Below are 20,769 nucleotides of genomic sequence, written 5' to 3'. Positions count from 1 at the left end.
ACATTTTCTCCAGTGGTTAAACCCACCATAATTCTCATTATCCTATCATTATATGTTTCCTTAAACTGGTCTCTATAGCAATTGGACGTACAAAACGCATTTTTACACGGTGACCTTGAAGAGGATGTTTATATGCAACAACCCACTGGGTTTGTGCATCCTGAGTATCCTTCATATGTGTGTAAGTTAAGAAAGGTCATCTATGGTCTCAAACAGGCTCCACGAGCCTGGTTTTCAAAACTCAGTAACAAACTGTTTTCCTTGGGCTTTCAAGAATGCAAATAAGATACTTCACTGTTTATTTACAGAACTGGTTCTCATGTTATTTTTGTTCTTATTTATGTGGATGACTTCATTGTTATGGGGTCTGATTCTAATCTAATTTCTGAGTTCATATATGCTCTTTGTGCCTCTTTTCCTGTCAAACATCTAGGTCAGTTACATTACTTCCTAGGTGTTCAAATTTTTTGAAATAATGAGGGGTTGTTCCTTAGTCAATCTAAATACATTTTGGATTTGTTACAAAGAACAAACATGCACCAAGCGAAACATGTGTAAACTCCTATGTCAATCACCACTAAACTTTCAGCCTTTGACAGTCCTACCTTTGAAGACTCTCTTACATATGGGAGTGTGGTAGGCAGCCTTCAGTATTTAGCCTTTACTCGTCCTGATATATCTTTTGCTGTCAACAAAGTTTGTCAATATATGCACAATCTCAAAATTTCATACTGGCAAGCAGTCAAGCGAATCCTTAGGTATCTTAGATTCACCTCCCACTTTGGTTTGTTTTTCTTTAAATCATCTCCATGTACACTTTCTACCTTTTCTGATGTTGACTGCGCTGGTTGCCCTGATGATAGAAAATCCACTGGAGGTTTTTGTATCTTCTTTGGCTCTCCTTGGTCTCTTGGGGCTCTAAAAAGCAGACTACCATTGCTAGATCTTCAACGGAGGCTGAATATAAAGCCATTGCCAACACCACTTGTGAGGTACTATGGATTCAATCACTTTTGAAAGAGTTGGGAATTTGTTTACAATATGCACCAAAATTGTGGTGTGACAATTTATGAGCAACATACTTGACTGTAAATCCAATTTTACATGCTCGTACAAAGCATGTAGAGTTAGATTATCACTTTGTGAGGGATAGGATAGTAGCCAAAACACTTACTGTCTCATTTCTGTCCAGCAAAGACCAATTAGCAGACATTTTGACCAAACCTTTGTCCATTGCAAGATTTTCTACTCTTCGTTCAAGCCTCACCATTAATCCGATGCCGTTTGAATCGCGGGGGGCTGTTAAGGACAAAGATTATGCACTACACATATCTACTATACAAAAGGAAAATGCCATCAACAAAGCAGGATGCAGCGGCAAGGATGAAGACCTGCATTGCATCCGTCTGTCACACAAAAAGGAAAATGAAGTAGCACCACTACAAGTGTCAAGCACAAACCGAAACATGGTACAACAGCACCACTACAAGTATCAGACCACTCCAGATTAATTGAAAAGCAATAAAGGACTGGACACGTGTCATGTGATCCAAAATTCATGTTTTAATTCTTTGTAAAATTCTGTCTATAAATACTGATAACAGATGCGTTGTAAAGAGTGGAGGAAAAACATATATACAATACAAAAGATAGTTTCTCTTTCAGGTCTTCTGTTGAGCATATGATGTGCATGATTTTCATAGTTTCAATAATGAGGACGTCATGAATTTAAATGATGGAGATTGTGATATGCCATATTGAGTATGACCTAGATATGACTTGGTCCTCCCTTTGGGGCACTATGAATGGTGTTGAAGTCTGCTCCAATCAAAAGTGAGGAACTTTAGCTGTGCCACCAATGATAAAATGGCTCCACAAGGACGTCAGAAATTGAAAGAAAGAAATTGTGATACCGTGTTACATGACATGACATGTCAACTAACAGCTAGTGGTGTGGTGACACGACTGAAATTGAAGACAAGCTTGCTGACACGACAGGCCACACGCACTTATTACGTTTCTCATCTAATGAAATTAAGGGAAAAGAGGAAGAAGCGATGAGGGTGTTCATTTTTCTCCACACAGATCCTCTTCATTTGGTTTCTCCCTGCAAAAATTTGGTCTTTCTCCCCAAGCTTTCCATCCAAGCCAAATCATCATCTTCTCCCCTCTGTCGTTTAATACTTGGGCAAGACTGAATCAAGCCATCCACTAACATCTTTAATTTCATTCGACCTTTTTGGATCAAGTATAATAAATCCAAGATTTTCTTTACTCATCAACTCGTGTGTGCTCTTAGGCTTATGCCCAAAAGTATATGCTACATCAACTGCAAAAGTTTGTGCTTTATATATTTCTCAATGGTATCTCATCATCATATTTTTATATTTTCTAATTTTATGTACCATTAACGTAGACAACTATGCAGAACAAGTATTTTTCATTAGAGCATTGACGAAATTTTAACGATTGGACCAATTTGAACTGTTGTCATAATTATACGTACTAATTTCAAACTTTTTAAATCATAAGTACCACCGTACCACGTTTGAAAAAGTCAAAACTATGTGAACCTGTATTAAGCCTGCAACCCGACCAATCCAGTCTGGGTTTGGGCCCAGCCCGATCCGGTGGTCAGGATAGCAAACAAAGATCCTATTTTTTTTTTGTCTTTGTTTCCTTTCCTTCTTCCCAAACATATCATAGAGATATAATTTCCTACAATAGCAATTTAACCTAGCTATTATTTAAAAACAAAAACAAAAGAGGGTCCAAATTGCTTCTGCAAGAAATTATATCTCTATGATATGTTGGGAAGAAGGAAAGGAAACAAAGAACTGGATCTTGAAATTTGTGGGTTTGCTTTGCACCTAGCTCTGCATGACCTCTCTACATCTTGAGCTCTCTACATCATCCTTGCTCGCTGACCTCTTTGCATCTTAAGCTTTCTTTCTCATCCCATGACCTCTCTTCTATCTAGACCTTCGTTGTTGAGAAATGTAGGAAAGTAAAATAAAATTACATTCTTCTATCCAGACCTTTCATTTTAACAAAGAAAACAAAATATATTAATTCTGGTTCAAAACAATTTCAAATCCTGGAATTTAACAAATCAAAAATAAAAAGTTTCTCACTCACTGACCATGAATTATCTGTCAAACAACAAAAAGGGGAAGATTAGTTCTATTAAAAGCTTTTTATTCTTTTTACATAAAGAAAAATGGTTTTTTTAAATATGGCTATAATTTATTTTTGTGAGCCACGAAGATCATCTCAAATTTTGGGAGATTGAGGAGGGTTTTCAAGATCTTTGGGAAAAACAGGGGAAGGTATCAGTACCTTTAAGAGGGTAGCCCTGATGCCATTTCTTGGACCAAAACGCTTGTTGGGGTTGCAAGTTCGATAAAAAAAATGTTGGGTCTTGCTTGGCATCCTCTTGAAATGAAATATGGGCATGCCCTCTTTGATACTCGAAAAGGGTACCTATCACTCGGGTGTTTGAGATCGAAGCTTAGAATTCGACTGCTTCTTCCTTGGTGCTGACACAAAAGAGATTTATGCAAGCAGGGGGATTCCAAACTCTTCATCTTTGATCCCTTCCTCACATAAATGAGAAGATGAGCTGAGCGTCAGTACTTCTTATCATCCTCATCATCAGTCTTCTCTGGCTCTCTGAGAAGGAATTAAATGGTGACAAATGAAGGGAAGGAATAATGAGGAAGAGAATGGAGTCAAGCTTTCAACGTCTAGAGTTTGATTTGGATTTTATGCTTAAAACATGACTTTAGGTGAGTTGCTCGAGTTGAAACCAACATTTCACGGGTTCGACCCGGACATCAGTTTAAACAATATTTAGCGGTTGGGTCGGATTGGGCCATTCAGATGGACCGGATTTGCGGTTTTTGTGCATAGGCCTAACCTGTATAGTAATTTTTTCCAAAGATTATATCATTTATTTACTTCTTAGACACCTTATTTAGCACATACCTCTTGAGCACTTGCTCATCTTATTTATTCTTATTCATAAAGTTCTTTTGGACATTAATATTTGTCGCGACATAACTGATATTTCTTATTGGATAGATAAATTATGAATGGGAAAACATGACAAAATGTAGTTAGACCTTAATATTTGGCTGACCAACTCATTGGGAGTGATTAACTCATTGATATCTACTTATCGAAAACTTAATAACCTTAAAAGAAAAAAAGAAAAGAAAAAGAAAACAACAAAAAAAAGTTTTACAAGAAAAAACCACAGGTCTTTCAAGTCTAATCATAATCTCATTCACGATTTGAGCATTGTTTCTGGAAGCCAGATTCGGACTTGGTTGCTGGGCTGAGCCTTAAACTACTTATCGCCGGCTCGGCCCATAACAGTTGCAGAGATCCATCTCTACGGTATTTGGGTTGTCCGGTTATATACGCTAGGAGTGTCGCAGTTGTCAACGAGCACGAGCACGAGGTGAAGCAGAAATGGAGTCGCAGCCGCAGGTAGTGAAGAAGAAGGAGACGAGGGGCCGGAAGCCGAAGCCCAAGGATGATAAGAAAGAGGAATCTGGGAAGGTGAAGGAGGCCAAGAAGTCCCAGCAGCCCACCGTCGACGACAAGTACACCCAGTGGAAGTCTCTCGTCCCTGTCCTCTACGACTGGCTCGCCAACCACAACCTCGTCTGGCCCTCTCTCTCTTGCCGGTACATGCACATTTCTCCCCATGGTTTTTCTCTGTCATTTCTAGGGTTTTTTAACTTTCTGGTTTAGGGTTTATGTATGTTCTGATCCTCAACGTTAGGGTTGTTCTTTTTCTTTTTTCTTTTAATTTAATTTTAATATTTAGAGTTTTGAGCTTGTCTTCTACTTCTTAGGGTTTATGCAAGTTCCATTTTTTGTTCTTTGTTTATTGTTAAGGGCTATTCTTGTTATTGCTACTGACAGGTGGGGTCCTCAGCTCGAGAAAGCCACTTACAAGAATCGCCAGCGTCTCTATCTCTCTGAACAGGCAAGTCTGCTTGTGTGAATTTCGATTAGTTACGTTAGGATAGACACCTATTCATTATTAGCTTAACAAGTGGTCTGTGGTTATCTTAATTAACTGAACATTGTTATAGGACACAAAAAATGAAGTCGATTAAGATATTTGATTGTAGGGCCTTCATTCCTTTTTTCCCCTTTGTAGGAAAAGTGTTTCTTATGCCATTTCTTATCCTTGGTGAATCCCTCACACTAATGCGATTTATTATAGTGATCTGTTCTGATATTAGTGTTGCAGTTGGATTGTAGCTTTTCTTGCATAAAACAAGCTCATGTGTCTTCTTCTCTTTATCTTTTAAATATTTTTCTTCCCATTTGTTTTCAGACTGATGGTAGCGTTCCAAATACTCTGGTCATTGCAAATTGTGAAGTTGTCAAACCTAGGGTTGCAGCTGCAGAGCACATATCCCAGGTGACTGCAAATTTCGTGATATTTTTGCTTTCTTCTCCTTGCCAACTACTTTGTTTTCAATGAGGTTATTCATGCAGCCTAATTCTTTCGATTAACATTAGCTGCTTCATTTTTCAGTTCAATGAAGAAGCACGGTCACCATTTGTAAAGAAGTACAAGACCATCATACATCCTGGGGAGGTATGAATCGTGCATGCACTAAATGCACACATGACATTTGCCACTACATAAAAAAGAAATGGAACACTTTTCTGGTCTGACCTTGTATTGAATCTAGTTTAAAAGCATGTCACCATTCTTTTTTTTCTTTTTTCTTTTTTCCTGCCGAATGGCGGGAAATAGATATCCTGATTAGTTAAATTTCTATTATTTTCAATGAAATGCTCTGCTGCAAATTATTTCTCCCTTTTTAATGTCCAATCTCTTGATTTTCATTCTAGTAATTAGTGAATAGAATGTTGCAGGTGAACAGAATCAGGGAACTCCCACAGAACTCAAAGATTGTGGCCACTCATACTGACAGTCCTGATGTAAGTTCCTTTATTAAGTTGGTCATGCATATATTTTGAATTGAGCATGCTTTACTGTCTTTGATTTCTATATTTCATTTATGAGATGTTTAGTTCTGCTAATTATCAGATTCACTAAAACTCAGGTTCTCATCTGGGATGTTGAAGCTCAACCTAACCGTCATGCTGTCCTTGGAGCTACCAATTCTCGTCCAGATTTGGTATTTACTGTTTTCAGAAAGTTTTTTCCTTGTTATGAGATACATGTCCAATATTTAAATCCTTTATAAATTACGTTTTATATCAATTTAATCGTTGTTATAAAAAAGGCGCAAATTGATTCTTAGGGCTGTAATGCATCATAAAAGTTTCTGACCTCAAACCATCATTTTTTATGGAATCCACTTGATCTTCTCCTCTCAAAAACCTCCAATCGCCTCCTTAAATTTTTCCACACCACCAACCCCCACAAGGTGTAACGCCCCAATGGAAGGACCAAACCACATGGCCTATACTCCAAAATGACTAGTCAATGATACAATTAGAGCCTCATTGGAACCTTATAAAGAGCAAGAACTTCTCCTTCCCAAGCAATGTGGGATCCCATACACCACCTACCCTTATCCATATCATATGGGGGTATCACAATCTACCCCCCTTAAACTCCCAACGTCCTCGTCGGGCCTGTCCATTTTAGGTGGCACGGCTCAAGTCCCACATTTCTGGTTGGGATAGGCTTTGATACCATTTGTAATGCCCCAATGGAAGGTCCAAACCACATGGCGTATACTCCAAAATGACTAGTCAATGATACAATTAGAGCCCCATTGGAACCTTATAAAGAGCAAGAACTTCTCCTTCCCAAGCAATGTGAGATCCCATACACCACCTATCCTTATCCATATCATATGGGGGTATCACACAAGGATTGCTGACTTCAATGGAGCTCCACCCTCCCCATATATTGCCATAATTTCACAGATGATTGCCATAATGCTTGCCTTTTCGTGTGAGAGCACCATATCCATTTCCCCATCAATGCACTATTGATGGGGAAATGAGCCCTGCCACCCAAAATTGTAGTACAAACCTTTTGCCAACTGGCTAGGTGGAACTTGAGCTCCTCGCCAAGTACCAAGCCCCCCCTCCCTTTCAATTTTGGAAATTAAATAAAGTACTTTTGAGCAAGTTAGCTTGCCTCCTTTTAATGGAGTCACTTCCATCTTGCCAAACATTGTTCCATCTTCTTAATGATGTCATTCGATTTTTTTTTCCTTAAATGATGACCAAAAAGGTAATCCCAAGTGCTTCATGGGTAAGGCTGCCACCTACATTCCAGAATAGTAGCCAATCCAGCAATATTTTCAACGGTCCCAATAGGAACTAGTTTTGATTTGTAAGTTAATCTTCAATTTGAGAAAATATATGATGTAGCTTCAAAGCATAATAATAGGCAGTATGGCAAAAACGATCCACATTATCTCCAGATAAAATCAATTTATCAGCTAGGTGTTTTCTCTTGTATACATCTAGTGTACTTGGCTATGCTATTAATATTAATAAATTTTTACTTATAAAAAAAAATAAAAATCAATTTATCATAAAAAAAAGGAGATACAGCACAGCTGCACAAGTAGCTCTTCATAACTTCTGTAGCTTGCCAAAAACCTGACAAGAGTCCTCTCTCCACATCCATAGTCAACAGTATACTGAATGTCTCCATGAAAACTACGAACAATAAGGGATATAGTTGGTTCCCTGTCTTAAGCCTTGAGAGCTGCTCTTCGCATTGCAACTTTACAAACTTCCCATGCATGTGGAACTCCTAAAAAACGTTCGTCAAGTCTACTTTCACATCCTCCCAACATGTTTGAAAGAAGGTCGATGAACAACCATTGTGTACTGGAACCTTGTCACTAGTCAAATCTTGTTCAGGACCCTCAAAAAAAAAAACTCTCTTTCAATCCAATTCCCCTCCTTCCTGCTGATAGAATCAAATGTGAGCCCATATACATGTTTGACCTTCTTTCTAATTTTTGAGGGATCTATATTAACCGACTCTTCTACCAATTGATTCAATGGTATTATTTCTGCGATTCAAATTGGCCACTATGGAAGAAACCTGTATTCCTATCACTTTTATGCAGCCAAATTTCCCTTGACTTTTTTCTCTAGCTTCTAAAAGGGTAGTTCTTTCCAATTCACATATAATCTCCTTTTTCTTGAGTCTTCCACCTGAGGTAAGGATTCTCCTTCTGGTAAAGCATCAACGTCACAAAAAACTCCTCCATAAGGAGAAGCTTTTTCCTTTCCACGTGTAAACTCATTTTCATTCCATTTCTTCAGATCTTTTTTCAAAGTTTTCAGCTTGCTTGCCAAAACAAAATTAGGCAATGGCCTTCGTTGGTGGTGGGTGTCATCATTGGTTAAGACTAAATGGTCCTACTCAATAAGAATAGGGTGGTTGGTGAGGTCATGGGTTTAGGTTGTGGTGGGTAAGTTATTTTCCAGTAGAGAGTTATATAATTAAAATCAAGAAAATGTATCCTTATAAAGAAAATTAAAAATAAAATCAAGAAATTATGTTAGAAATAAAAGTTAACATGATACACCGGTGTGCTTAATTAATGTAAGAAATTAGGTATGCATTAATATAATGTCTAAACTTGTTCTTGTTTGAGTGAAAAACCAGTCAGAATGCACAAACAGTCATACAAAGTGACCTAATAAAACTGTGTTAAAGATGATGAACTAGCAGCGAAACAACTTGTTTATTTTCTGGAATTTCTGGCATGACAACCTCTGGACATGAGTGTAGTAAATTTGTGAACCTTTTAGATTCTTGTTGAGACTAACTTGATGCTATTACAAAAACTGTCATCCTGTCTTCTTTTCTGTGGCCTGCACTGATTTTGCTTATCTGTTTATGTTATTAACATCAAATTTTGCTTCCTGAAGATTTTGACTGGACATCAAGATAATGCAGAATTCGCTCTTGCAATGTGCCCGACTGAACCCTATGTGCTATCTGGAGGTGGATAGATTTCATTATTTATATTTTTGAAGTTCCAATATCAATCTAGTTACTTCCCCAACCTGAGATGCTATGAATCATCACCTTTGAATTCAAAGATAAAACAGGGCTGTAATTTGAGTGAGCTAAAAATGCCTTCTGAATGTAGGGTATCATATGATGCTTAAGTTATAACATTATTTTTAATAATTGTCTTGTTTTAAACGTCTAATTTTTTATATTACATTTTCTAATTGCATGTGGCACTTGATGAATATTTTTTAATGTCGCATTCCTGTAATATGCTGGAGATCCAGCATGCTGTATCCTTCCTTTTCTTACTATGCTTAATATAAATAATTTTTTCCATAATTTTATGTTCATCTGAAGAATACAATTGTTGTTGCAGGGAAGGACAAGTCGGTGGTTTTGTGGAGTATTCAGGACCATATTTCGGCAACAGCCACATCACCAGGAGCCGGGGGATCAATCATTAAACCAAACTCTAAACCTGGGGAAGGCAATGATAAAGCTGCTGATGGCCCTTCTGTTGGACCAAGGGGTGTCTACCTTGGGCATGAGGATACAGTTGAAGATGTGGCATTCTGTCCATCCAGGTAACATCTGCATTATCTATTTGCAATGTACCCAAGAGTGGTTTGTTATCTCTTTTATAATTCACCATTTTAAGTTTCATTTTTTTCATGTGAATTCAGATTTTTTCATGCCTTTTGATAATCAGGCCTCATCTCTCTCTTTGATAAGATACCATGTTTTATTAAAAAGCGCCAGGGGAGCATTCAAAGGGGACACGTTTTAAGGAAGGGTAGGGTAGCAAGGAATTGTAAAATCTACATTAGATCTGTATGGACCGTAGTCCACTCATACAAAGACCTAAGCATGGAAGTTTTTAACTCTGTTAGCCTTTTCTCCTAATCTTCAAAGGTTTGGTCGCTACAGTCCATCAAAATACTCCACATTAAGCATAGAGAAGCGTTCACCAGATGTTTGGTGTGCCTCCCTGTGTTGCCATTGATTCCACGGAAACGGTATTATGCATTCTATCCCAAGAAGTTGGAAGATTGCTGCCCAAAAAGTCTTAGCCAGAAGGTTGCAAGCATAGGTTGAGTCATAACCAGAAGGTTCTCTATAGGGTGGGCTGTTACAGATTTTAGGTGCCATAGTTTTGGCTAATTGAGCATGATGTATCATCATGGGATCTATGGATTAAGTTGATCAATTTCTAGAGAGATTTCACCTTTAAACTTATCACTTGTTTCTAAGTTTTAAAAACACCTAGTTGGTTGGGTGAGATTTTTTCCGAGAGTCTAGTTTTAAGGTGAAGTGTGACTATGGGGGACCCAAAACACTTGAGATAGAATCTAAACTCGTTGTTCTGAAACTGGATGGATATGAGGTACAAATGCTTTCACAGTTATAAGTTCCATGGTCATCACTGAAAGGAGTCAGAAGGTGGTGAAAACAGTGAGGTTGGGGATATTAATGATGCAATGGTTTGCCAAATCACTTGAGAATTGTCTGAAGGGTAAAAAAAGGACTTTTACAGCACTGCACGGGAGGGAGCCAAAAGCTTCATTGCGCAGAGATGCTCCAATGCCCGTGGTCGGTACATGGCACTAGTGGAGTATGGAAACGGTGGGAGACGTAGCTTCATCTTCATCCCGGAAGTGATGGACAATATGGGATGGAGGACGATGGTAGGTGCACTGAGCGAGGGTGGTCGTAATAGAGGGCGGTCATTTATGGGGCCAATGGTGGTGGTGAACCACTTGAGATCACGTTCGTACAAGGATGCACTCGCATAGCTGACAACCACGGTGTCGGTATGAGTGCAGGAAAGGAATGGAGGGCATGGAGTGGAAACAGCCTAGGGAGGAACTACAACAAGCCACAAATTCAACTATGGCCATGTGTAGGAACATCGTATTGTTGGCATAGCAGTGCTTAGTGGCAAGGAGATGGTTGCAAGCCTGCTGTCAGTTTGGCAGAGAATGGCGTGCATGATACACTTCTAGAAATGAAGACACAACTGGGGCATTTGCAAGAGAAAGTGAATTGCCTTATATAGTGTGTTTAGGAGAAGGGAAATGGGCTTGGGCTTGGAGTGGAAAGTGAACTGGGCAAGTCACTTAATAGCTCGGGTTCCACAAATGGGCTGGGCATGTATTGACAGATAGGCTGCCGAGTTCTTTCCTGAGAGATAAGCCAACTCCAATGGGTCTCACACCATGGGCCTAAACAAAGGAAAGACTAAGGTTGGGCTGGGCCTCACAACCCAACCTACATGGAGGATCAGAGACAAGGTTGCCGGCAACGTCGTAGCTTTGGGGACCTTTGGACTGGCACAAACAAGGTTGACAGTCGCCAGTCGCTGGCGATCCTCTGGGTGGCTCGCCAAAGTTGGTTCCAACCAACCCCCAGTAGATCAAACCATCTCCTAGGTTTTCCTTAGGCTTGAGAGAGGTTTCTCCTTTGGATCCGCCGGTGATAGCCTCAGGGCCCTCCTGGCCGGCACTGACAAGGTTGCTGGACATCATCTGGATGGCTTGTCGGAACATATCTCTACTTCATTGAGTGAGAATAGCTACAATATGATCAAGGAGATTGCTAAGGTTGTCGGAAATGACCCTTCTCCGTGGTTTATCGCCACAAATGGGTTGTCATGGGTCTCTGGAGGTTCATTGCAACTTGTAGAACGTTGTGGTAGCCCCTTTGAAGGTGTGAGGATGCTGGTCCAAAATGAGTTTGACGAGGACTCTACAAGGGTTCCTTCCTCTGTTGAGAATGCTTTGGAGGATGCAAATGAGGGGTGTGTGAAGGTGTATGATTTGTAGTTGGTTTGTAGGGAGTCAGAGGAAGGTGTTGCCTCGCCTCACTATGGTGTGGAAGGGACAAGAGATGACCCAAGCCCCATATGTTCTATGCTGCTGGGTTCACAGTGGGTAGACTCTTAGTTGGATTGGGTTCTCCAGGAAGTGGAGGAAATATGGGATTGCTTAGGAATTTCATGATAGGGTTTTGAAGACCAATTTAAAGCCCTCCTCATTGCTGTCGAATTGGGTCGGCCTCTCTTGGCTAGATCTTATGCCAAAAAAGAAAGGCAATTAAGGAGACTAGCTTGCTCTATTAATTACGATGTTCGGGAAGGCAATGCAAGCAGAGGAAGGGGTAAGGTTAGGGTGAATATATGTGATCAATGATCTATTAAGGAATTGGAAGGCTGATATCATTTGTCTTCAAGAGACCAAACTAAAATTCATAGATAGAAGTATTGTTATAAGTTTGTGGGGATGCCTTCGTATGGGTTGGGCCTATCTTGCCTCTAAAGGGGCGTCAGGAGGCATTCAATTGTTGTAGGATACGAGGGTCATCAATCTGGTCGAGGAGTATGTCGGGGAATACTTGGTGGCTTATTCTTTAAAAATGTGGACGATGGCTGCAAGTGGTCTTTCACTGGTGTATATGGTCCTAATGTGGATGACAATAGAAGGTTTCTTTGGGAGATTGCTGGTATGTGTAGTTGGTGGGATGAGCCGTGGTGTATTGGGGGAGATTTTAGGGCCCGTTTGGATACAGAAAACCCATCTCATCTCATCTAATTTTAACTAATAATCTCATTACCATTCACAAACTATCTCAACGCATCTCACTATCCAAACGGGCCCAATATAACTAGCTTTTTGAGCGAGAGGTCGGGGAACTCTTGTATGAGTCTGGTAATGGCAGAATTTTCTGATCTTATTTTTGAACTGGACTTGATCGATTTACCTTTGACAGGGGGAATTTTACGTGGTCCAATGGGAGGGTCTGGTCAAGACTGGATAGATTCATTGTATCATTGTCTTGGGAGGCCAATTTTTCTGATTTATGTCACAAGAGACTTCCAAGACTGGACAGCTTTGCTTTGGCTGGAAAGCTTAAAGCTTTGAAGACAGATCTGAAATTGTGGAATGATGAAGAATTTGGGAAGATTGATGATCAAAGGAAGCTTCTTTTTTAGGAACTTTCATGCTTTTATGAAAACGAGACTGTCGGGGCGCTCACAAATGAGAAGGTAAGGAAGATTGCTGTTGTGGCTGAGCTGGAAAAACTTACTCTCATGGAAGAAATCTCATGGCGACAAAAATCTCTGGCCCTTTGGCTGAAGGAAGGAGACAAGTGTACCAATTTTTTTCATAGAGTGACCAACTCTCATAGAAGATTTAGGCTTCGTTTGGTTACACAGATGAGATGAGATGAAAGTTAAAAATTGAATAAAGTATTATTAAAATATAATTATTTAATATTATTTTTGTTTTGAAATATGAAAAGTTGAATTTTTTTTTTGTATTTTGTTTAGGAGTTTGGGAAAGTTGTAATAATTAGAAGAAATGAGATGATTTGTGAAAACAAACTGGGCCTTAATGCTATTGAGGTGCTGCATTCGTAAGGAAATGTTCTTTTGGACAGATCTGAAATTAAGAATCGTATAGTGCAGTTTTTTATAATCTACTCGCGGAACAATTCCCTTGGAGGCCTAAGGTTGATGGGTTGGCTTTTGACACGATCAATCAATCGTGTGCTGAATGGTTAGAGAGGATGTTTGAAGAGGCAGAGGTGTTTAAGGCGCTGAAAGGAATGGAAAGCGATAAAGCTATGGGACAAGACGGATTTTCAATGGCTTTTTTCCAGGTCTGTTGGGACATTATTAAGGAGGATTTCATGAAGGTTTTTGTTGAATTTCACTCACATATGAAATTTGAGAAAAGCCTTAATGCCACCTTCATAACACCTATTCCAAATAAGGCAAGGTAAACTCGTGTCGTGGATTAAGCCTCCTTTGGGTTGGGTCTAGCTGAATTGTGATGGTAGTTGTAGGGGAAATCCGGGTAATTCAGGAGGTGGAGGAATTATTCGAGATTGCCATGGTAGAGCAATAGCGGCTTTTTCTATTCATTTTGGACAAAGCCCAAATAATAGCGCAGAATTGAAAGCAATCCTGGAAGGAATACATTTGTGTAGACGGCTTCGCTATTTGAATGTGATAATTGAAAGTGACTCGTGCATTGTCGTGGATTGGCTTCGGAAAGGTATTTGCACTTTATGGTACCTTTGGGATTTTTGGGAGGATCTAGTGACGGCTTTAGAAGGGGTGAATGTCATGGTGCTCCATCAATATAGGGAAGGTAATAATGCAGCTGATTTTCTTGCTAGAGAGGGAGAAATGGGTAAGAATGTGATTTACGAAGAGCGGTCTACTCTACCTCGTCTCCTAAAGGTGATTCTTTGTTTGGATAGGTGGGGTCTCCCCTCCTTTTGTACATAGGCTTGTTGAGGGTTGTATTTTGGTTTCTCTTTTGGTCTTGCAGTTTTGCGGCACTTTTGAGCTTAGGCTTGTTTTGGAGTGGTTTGTTTATTTCAGGGCTGGTTGAGATTTGCCGTAATAGGTGGGTTTTGATCGGTCTTTGTTTGGTTTTGGGTGGTCTTTGTAGGTTTAGTAGTTCATTCGTTGGATATGTTTCCACGGTATTCCTCCGCCACAAGTGAGGGGATTTTTAATAAACTTGGGTCGGGGCCACGCCATGAGTGGTTACCAGCTATTTGGAAAATAAAAAATAAAAAAAAAATAAGGCCGAGTCCGTGGAGGTGAAAGACTTTCGTCCTATAAGTATTGTGAGTGGAATGTATAAGATCATATCTTAGGTACTAGCCAATCATATGAGCATGATCATGGAAAATATTGTTTCAAAGCCACAAAATGCATTCGTTAAGGGGAGATAGATTTTGGATTCGGTCCTTATTGCTAATGAATGTTTGGATAGTAGAATTAGATCCGGCGTTCCAGGTATACTTTGTAAACTAGATATGAAGAAAGCTTTTGATCATGTTAAGTAAGACTTCTTGGTCTATATTATCAACAAATTTGGTTTTGGGGAGAGGTGGTGCAACTGGATGAAGTATTGTATCACTACCGCTAGATTCTTGGTGTTGTTAAATGGCACTCCCGAGAGATTCTTCAACAGCTCTTGCTGATTGAGACAAGGAGATCCTTTTATCTCCTTTTCTCTGTCTTAGTTATGGATTTATTGAGTAGAATGCTGGAGGTAGCGGTGGATGGGTCCTTTTTGTCTGGATTTTCAGCGAGTGGTACTTCATTTGGGGGCGTCAATGTATCTCATCCTCTCTTCGCCGATGACACCATAATTCTTTGTGAGCCGGACCCAAATCAAATTCTTTCATTGAGAGCTCTCTTACTTTGTTTTGAAGTTGTTTCCGGTCTCAAGGTGAACTTGTCTAAATCTAAACTAGTACCGGTTGGCTTGGTAGATCACATTGGAGATTTGGCTGAAATTTTGGGTTGTAAGGTTTCTTCTTTGCCTATGAAGTACCTTGGTCTTCCCTTGGGGGCTCCTCATAAATCCAAGGAAATATGGGATGATGTCATCGAAAAAATTGAGAATAGATTGGCTTGTTGGAAAAAGGATGTATCTATCTAAAGGGGGAAGAATCACTCTTATTAAGAGTATGCTATCTAGCCTCCCTACGTACTATCTTTCATTATCCTCGATTCCGGCTGGTGTGGCTAATAGGATGAAAATATTATTCTGTGCTTTCTTGTGGGGTGGATTGGGGGACAAGAAAAAGTTCCCCCCTATCTTGTGGTGGCATGGGGATTAGAAAGTTGAGCATTTTCAGTAAGGCCTTACTCGGGAAATGGTTGTGGCGGTACCATCAAGAAAGTGACGCTTTATGGAGGAGCGTGGTTGAAGCTAAATTTGTCAGCATTAGGGGAGGCTGGATTTGTATGAAGTGCGTGGATTGTATGGTGTGGGTGTATGGAAATTTATTAGGAAGGGCTGGGAGGATTTTATTTGTAATTTCAAATTTGTGGCGGGGCGTGGAACAAGGGTCAGATTCTGGGTTGATGTTGGTGTGGTGGTGTTGTCTCAAGGAGGCCTTTCCTTCTCTTTTCAGAATTGCACTGCATAAGCCTCTGTTGCTGATTACATGGACTCTTCGAATGGCCTACTGCAGTGGAATGGTGTCATTTATTAAATAAGCTCAAGATTGGGAAGTGGGAGACATTTCTGACTTCTACAGCACCTTGTATGCATTGATTTTGGAGTGTGGTGTGGAGGACGAACTGCTTTGGATACAACCCGGGAACAAGAATTTCTCTGTTAGATTTTTGTACAATGCTTTGTCTACCCATCCTTCTACTGCTTTCCCTTGTAAGCGCATTTGGAAGTTCAAAGTGCCCCTAAAAGTTGCTTTCTTTGGTTTGCTGGCCCCTCATGGGAAACTTCTAACCATAGACAAGCTGAGGAAGCATGGCTTTTTCATAATAGATTGGTGCTTCATGTGTGAAAGGAATGACGAATCAACGGACCATCTTCTTTTCCATTGTGATGTGGCAAAGGTTCTATGGAATGAAATCTTTGTAAGGCTGGACATTGCTTGGGTCATGCCAAAGAGGGTGGTGGATCTTTTGGTTTGTTGCTGTGGCATATGGGGAAATCGCCAAGTAGCAAAGGTTTGGAAGATGGTACCCCTATGTCTTATGTGGTATATATGGAATGAGAGGAATGGAATATGTTTTGAAAATAGAGAATGCTTATTGGGGGGATTAGAGACCTATTTTTCCAATCTTTGTTACTTTGGGCTAAGGCTATTGTATTAGAGGGGGTTAATTTTAATGACGTGTATTCTTCTTTCTTTGTTCGTAGGCTATAATTAGGTATTTCTCTCTTGTATACCACCTGTGTACCTGGGCTATGCCTAATTATGAGGATCAATAAATTTTCTTACTTATTAAAAAAAAAAAAGAAAGTCTTAGCCACTTCACAGTGAAGCAACAGGTGTTTGACAATTTCCCCACTTCTTGCACATGCGAGACCAATCCATCACTTGTATGTGCCTCTAACCTTTTTGATAATTCAAGTTATCCATTGTTAAGATATTCCCTAGGGCTGCTGTACACACAAAAAATGCCATTGTCAAGGGTGCCTTGTTCCGCCATGGGTGGACACAAGTTACTGATTCCTAATGCATTGTATAGGAGTTGGATTTCCCAAGTCTTGACACTGTTTGCTTGGACGTATTCAAAGAATTCACCATTTACAATTTGCCATATCTGTTATCAAGAACATTTGAATATTATTAGTATTTCCTGTTTTGTACATTGGATTTGTCTTGCACTGCAGAGGAGCTGGGATCCTCACCTGATTGTAATTCTCAGGAATCTTGTCTGACAAAAACTAAGCTTTTTGTCAGTTTCTGAGGATTGACCTTCCCACCTTTAATTCAGTTGTATTTTGAGCACATCTTAAAATATTTCATTGCAACTTCTACTGAAATGTGTTTGATTTATATCTCTGTATAATAGCTGCAAGCTTGTTACCTATTGCGATTTATGACATGCCCTATTCTTGACACATTTCTGTGTCCGATGAAGTGCGCAGGAGTTTTGTAGTGTTGGTGACGATTCTTGCCTTATATTGTGGGATGCACGAGTTGGCTCCAGCCCAGTTGTTAAGGTTACTCTCCCTTTTTAGTTTATATTTTGGTCTTTTTATTTAATTTTTGAAGTTTTTATTCTGCTTTTGGCTATCATATAATTTATTGAATATGAGATGTTTTCTGTAAGATAATTTATCAGCTTCTGTTGATTATAATGTTTCTTATTTCTGATTGACAGGTTGAGAAGGCACATAATGCTGATCTTCACTGTGTCGATTGGAATCCCCACGATGATAACCTTATTCTAACTGGGTATGCTGTAGTCTTATATTTCTTTCAATTTTCTGCTTTCACAGTGCTTTGGGTATGCGATACTCTTCTGGGTTTGATGGGGCTTCATCCTGTGCTGTGGAGAGATACTGAAATTTACTAGATGCATTTATATTGTTGTAATATCTGTCCAGATCAGCAGATAATTCTGTCCGTATGTTTGATCGGCGAAATCTCACTTCAAATGGAGTTGGGTCTTCTATATATAAATTTGAGGGTCACAGAGCTGCTGTTCTTTGTGTTCAGGTATTAATGAATTTTTTTGTTTCTCTGTGATCTCTCTCTTACTTTTACTTTTTATGTGGTACATCTGTTGCTAGAACTACCAGTCTCTGTTTTTCTTCATTACTGAATATGTGATACCTGTTCCAGTGGTCTCCAGACAAGTCATCTGTCTTTGGGAGTTCTGCAGAGGATGGTCTCTTGAACATCTGGGATTATGCTAAGGTGGAAACCTTCACCTGTAGTTGTCTGGTGTTTATTGCTATTACATATGTCTTGGACTACCTATTTCTTGCCTAAAAACTTAAGAATAACATGCTTGCTAGTTATTTGCGTCTCATTTCCCCATCTTGCCTATGTTGATGCTAAATGTGTTTGCTAACATGGATGATTTTTTGACCTTTTGCTTTTTCTGCCTTTGACAATTTCTTATTTGATGTTGCAGGTTGGTAAAAAGGTAGAGCGAGCAGCAAGAAGTCCAAGTTCTCCTCCGGGGTTGTTTTTCCAGCATGCTGGGCACAGGTTTGAATCTGCCATTTTCACTACTTCAACTTACCTTAAGAAAGGCTTTCCAGCCACACAGGCTTATATTTCAAAATTCTGTTGTACCTTGGACCATATCTCATGAACCAGTTTATCGTGTCTTTCTAATGGCCTCACAATCTTTTTTTTTGTCCTCCCTTGCTTCATCAACCTGAATCAAAATGCTGCTTATTTGTTAACTTGGTTTTTGTTACTCTCTCTCTTAAACTTCAATAGTTCTCTACTTATAAAAAAAAAATTCTTCAGTAGTTCTCTACTTATAAAAAAAAATTCAGTAGTTCTCTGTCTTCTTATGCTGTAGTTCTGCCATCTCATCTTCGTGTCCGTTTGGAAGTATATATTATGGTAATAATACTATGCTTACTTAACTAGTGCTGTGGCTCTTGAAAAATGTTTGGATAGCGAAGATATCTCAACACTTTTTAAGTATTCTTGTACCGATGAAAATACTCCACATGCCAAACACAGTGAACCATCTTCGTACCAAAGTCTCTCCACTATAATATTTATTACTATTATATATAAATAAAATCATCATTAAAAAAAAATCATTCATTGATGGGACCTACATTTTTCAATTATCTATCCAAAAGTCAACAACTCAACATACTTCATACATCCAAACAATTCAAAATACTCTCAATGGGAGCCACAAACCCACTTTAATCTATACTCATAACTATTCACAAACATTCTATAATATTTATCACTATTATATATAAATAAAAAATAAAATCACTATAATATTTATCAATATTAAAAAAAAATCAATCATTGATGGGACCCACACCTTTTTCAATTATCTATCCAAAAGTTAACAACTCAACATACTTCATACATTCAAACAACTCAAAATACTCTCAATGGGACCCACAAATTCACTTCAATCTCTACTCATAACTATTCACAAATATTCTCAACACTTCTCAGGTATTCTCACTACCCAAACGTAGCCTAGTCTTGGACTGCCAAGTGTAAGTGCTTTGGTCCAAGTCTAGAGAGCGGCCACATGATGCAAAAAATGCCGAAGGATAGAACTGTATTGAAGCCACCCCATCTTGGAATCCCACTTAAGTGGGGCCGGTGGTGGGTGATGACTTGTTATGAGATAGCCAGTAAATAGTACTGGCTCCTTTATAGTCTTGATTTATATGGTTTTATCAGATGATTATTTCTTCCTTCAAGTTTTATTGCTAGAGGGTTTTTCAAGTCTGTTAAACCGATATGCTCATAAAGTCTTCCTTCTTGATCTTTTCCCTCCCTCTTATGTAGGGACAAAGTTGTTGACTTCCACTGGAATGCATTTGATCCATGGACAATTGTTAGTGTGTCTGATGATTGTGATAGTACCGGTGGAGGAGGGACATTGCAGGTATGACTATGTTGAAGGTTATACACAAGCATATCAACGGAAATTACTGTTAGAAAATTGTCTTATTATTGTCAAACATGCACGCTTGGATAGATGTGGGAACTTACGAGAGATAGTGTTAAGATGCTTGGAGTGATATTTGGTAATTTGTTGTAACATCATTGTGGCAACATATATGCAAAATTGTTTGAAGTTTTGTATGAATGGTGGTATTTGAGTTTGGTGGGTTGGAAAAGCGTTGGATACCTTGTAGCTAATATAAACGTTCTCCTTAAGTTTGTTTCAGGTTACTTAAATTGATTTGCAAATCTTACATTAATCTGTGCAGATATGGCGCATGAGTGATCTGATCTACCGACCTGAAGAGGAGGTTCTGGCAGAGCTGGAGAAGTTCAAGTCGCATGTGGTTGCTTGTGCTTCAAAGCCTCGAGAGTCCTGAAAAGCTTTTTAGCAAGCCTGTAAAATTAACAGGAAACAAGTCTTTGAAGGAGGGTATATTATATGGATTTGGAGCATCTATTATTGTCTTTAGGCGGAGAAATTTCTATCAATGTGTTTGTTGTAGAAGAGTCTTGTGGACTGGTTTTGTCAGACCATAGATGTGATAGTCCTAGGTGGTGGGTGAAATCATCCTTATCTCAAATGCTCAGACCAGGTCATGACTGTACTGTTTGGACCATTACAGATTTTATTTAGTTTAGTAAAACTGGTCTCAATGCGTTCTTCCTGGCTACAAAATGGAAAAATTAGAAGAACAAAAGCAAAAGTGAGAAGATCTTGTGCTTGAAATTTACCAAGGGCATCAGGGGACGAGGAAAAGTGCCAGTTCTGGCAGTGCAGCAGAATTGCAAACCTTTTTGTCTGTCCTGTGCCTTGG

General features: G+C 39.2%; 1 protein-coding gene across 1 annotated transcript; it reads left to right on the top strand.

Annotated features, from left to right (window-relative positions):
• Positions 1-4,383: 4,383 nt before the first annotated feature.
• Positions 4,384-20,615, top strand: LOC109009546 (WD-40 repeat-containing protein MSI4-like). Its single transcript, XM_018990062.2, has 15 exons — positions 4,384-4,694; positions 4,936-4,999; positions 5,357-5,443; positions 5,561-5,623; positions 5,908-5,973; positions 6,099-6,173; positions 8,911-8,986; positions 9,375-9,582; positions 17,421-17,502; positions 17,664-17,737; positions 17,890-18,001; positions 18,128-18,202; positions 18,423-18,499; positions 19,793-19,892; positions 20,221-20,615. Exons 1-15 carry the CDS (start codon positions 4,477-4,479, stop codon positions 20,329-20,331), a joined length of 1,488 nt encoding a protein of 495 aa, XP_018845607.1. The 5' UTR covers positions 4,384-4,476; the 3' UTR covers positions 20,332-20,615.
• Positions 20,616-20,769: the final 154 nt, after the last annotated feature.

Source organism: Juglans regia, chromosome 1 (assembly GCF_001411555.2).
Source record: "Juglans regia cultivar Chandler chromosome 1, Walnut 2.0, whole genome shotgun sequence".
In the NCBI taxonomy this organism is placed as follows: domain Eukaryota; kingdom Viridiplantae; phylum Streptophyta; class Magnoliopsida; order Fagales; family Juglandaceae; genus Juglans; species Juglans regia.
This window is presented reverse-complemented; position numbering and strand designations above follow the sequence as displayed.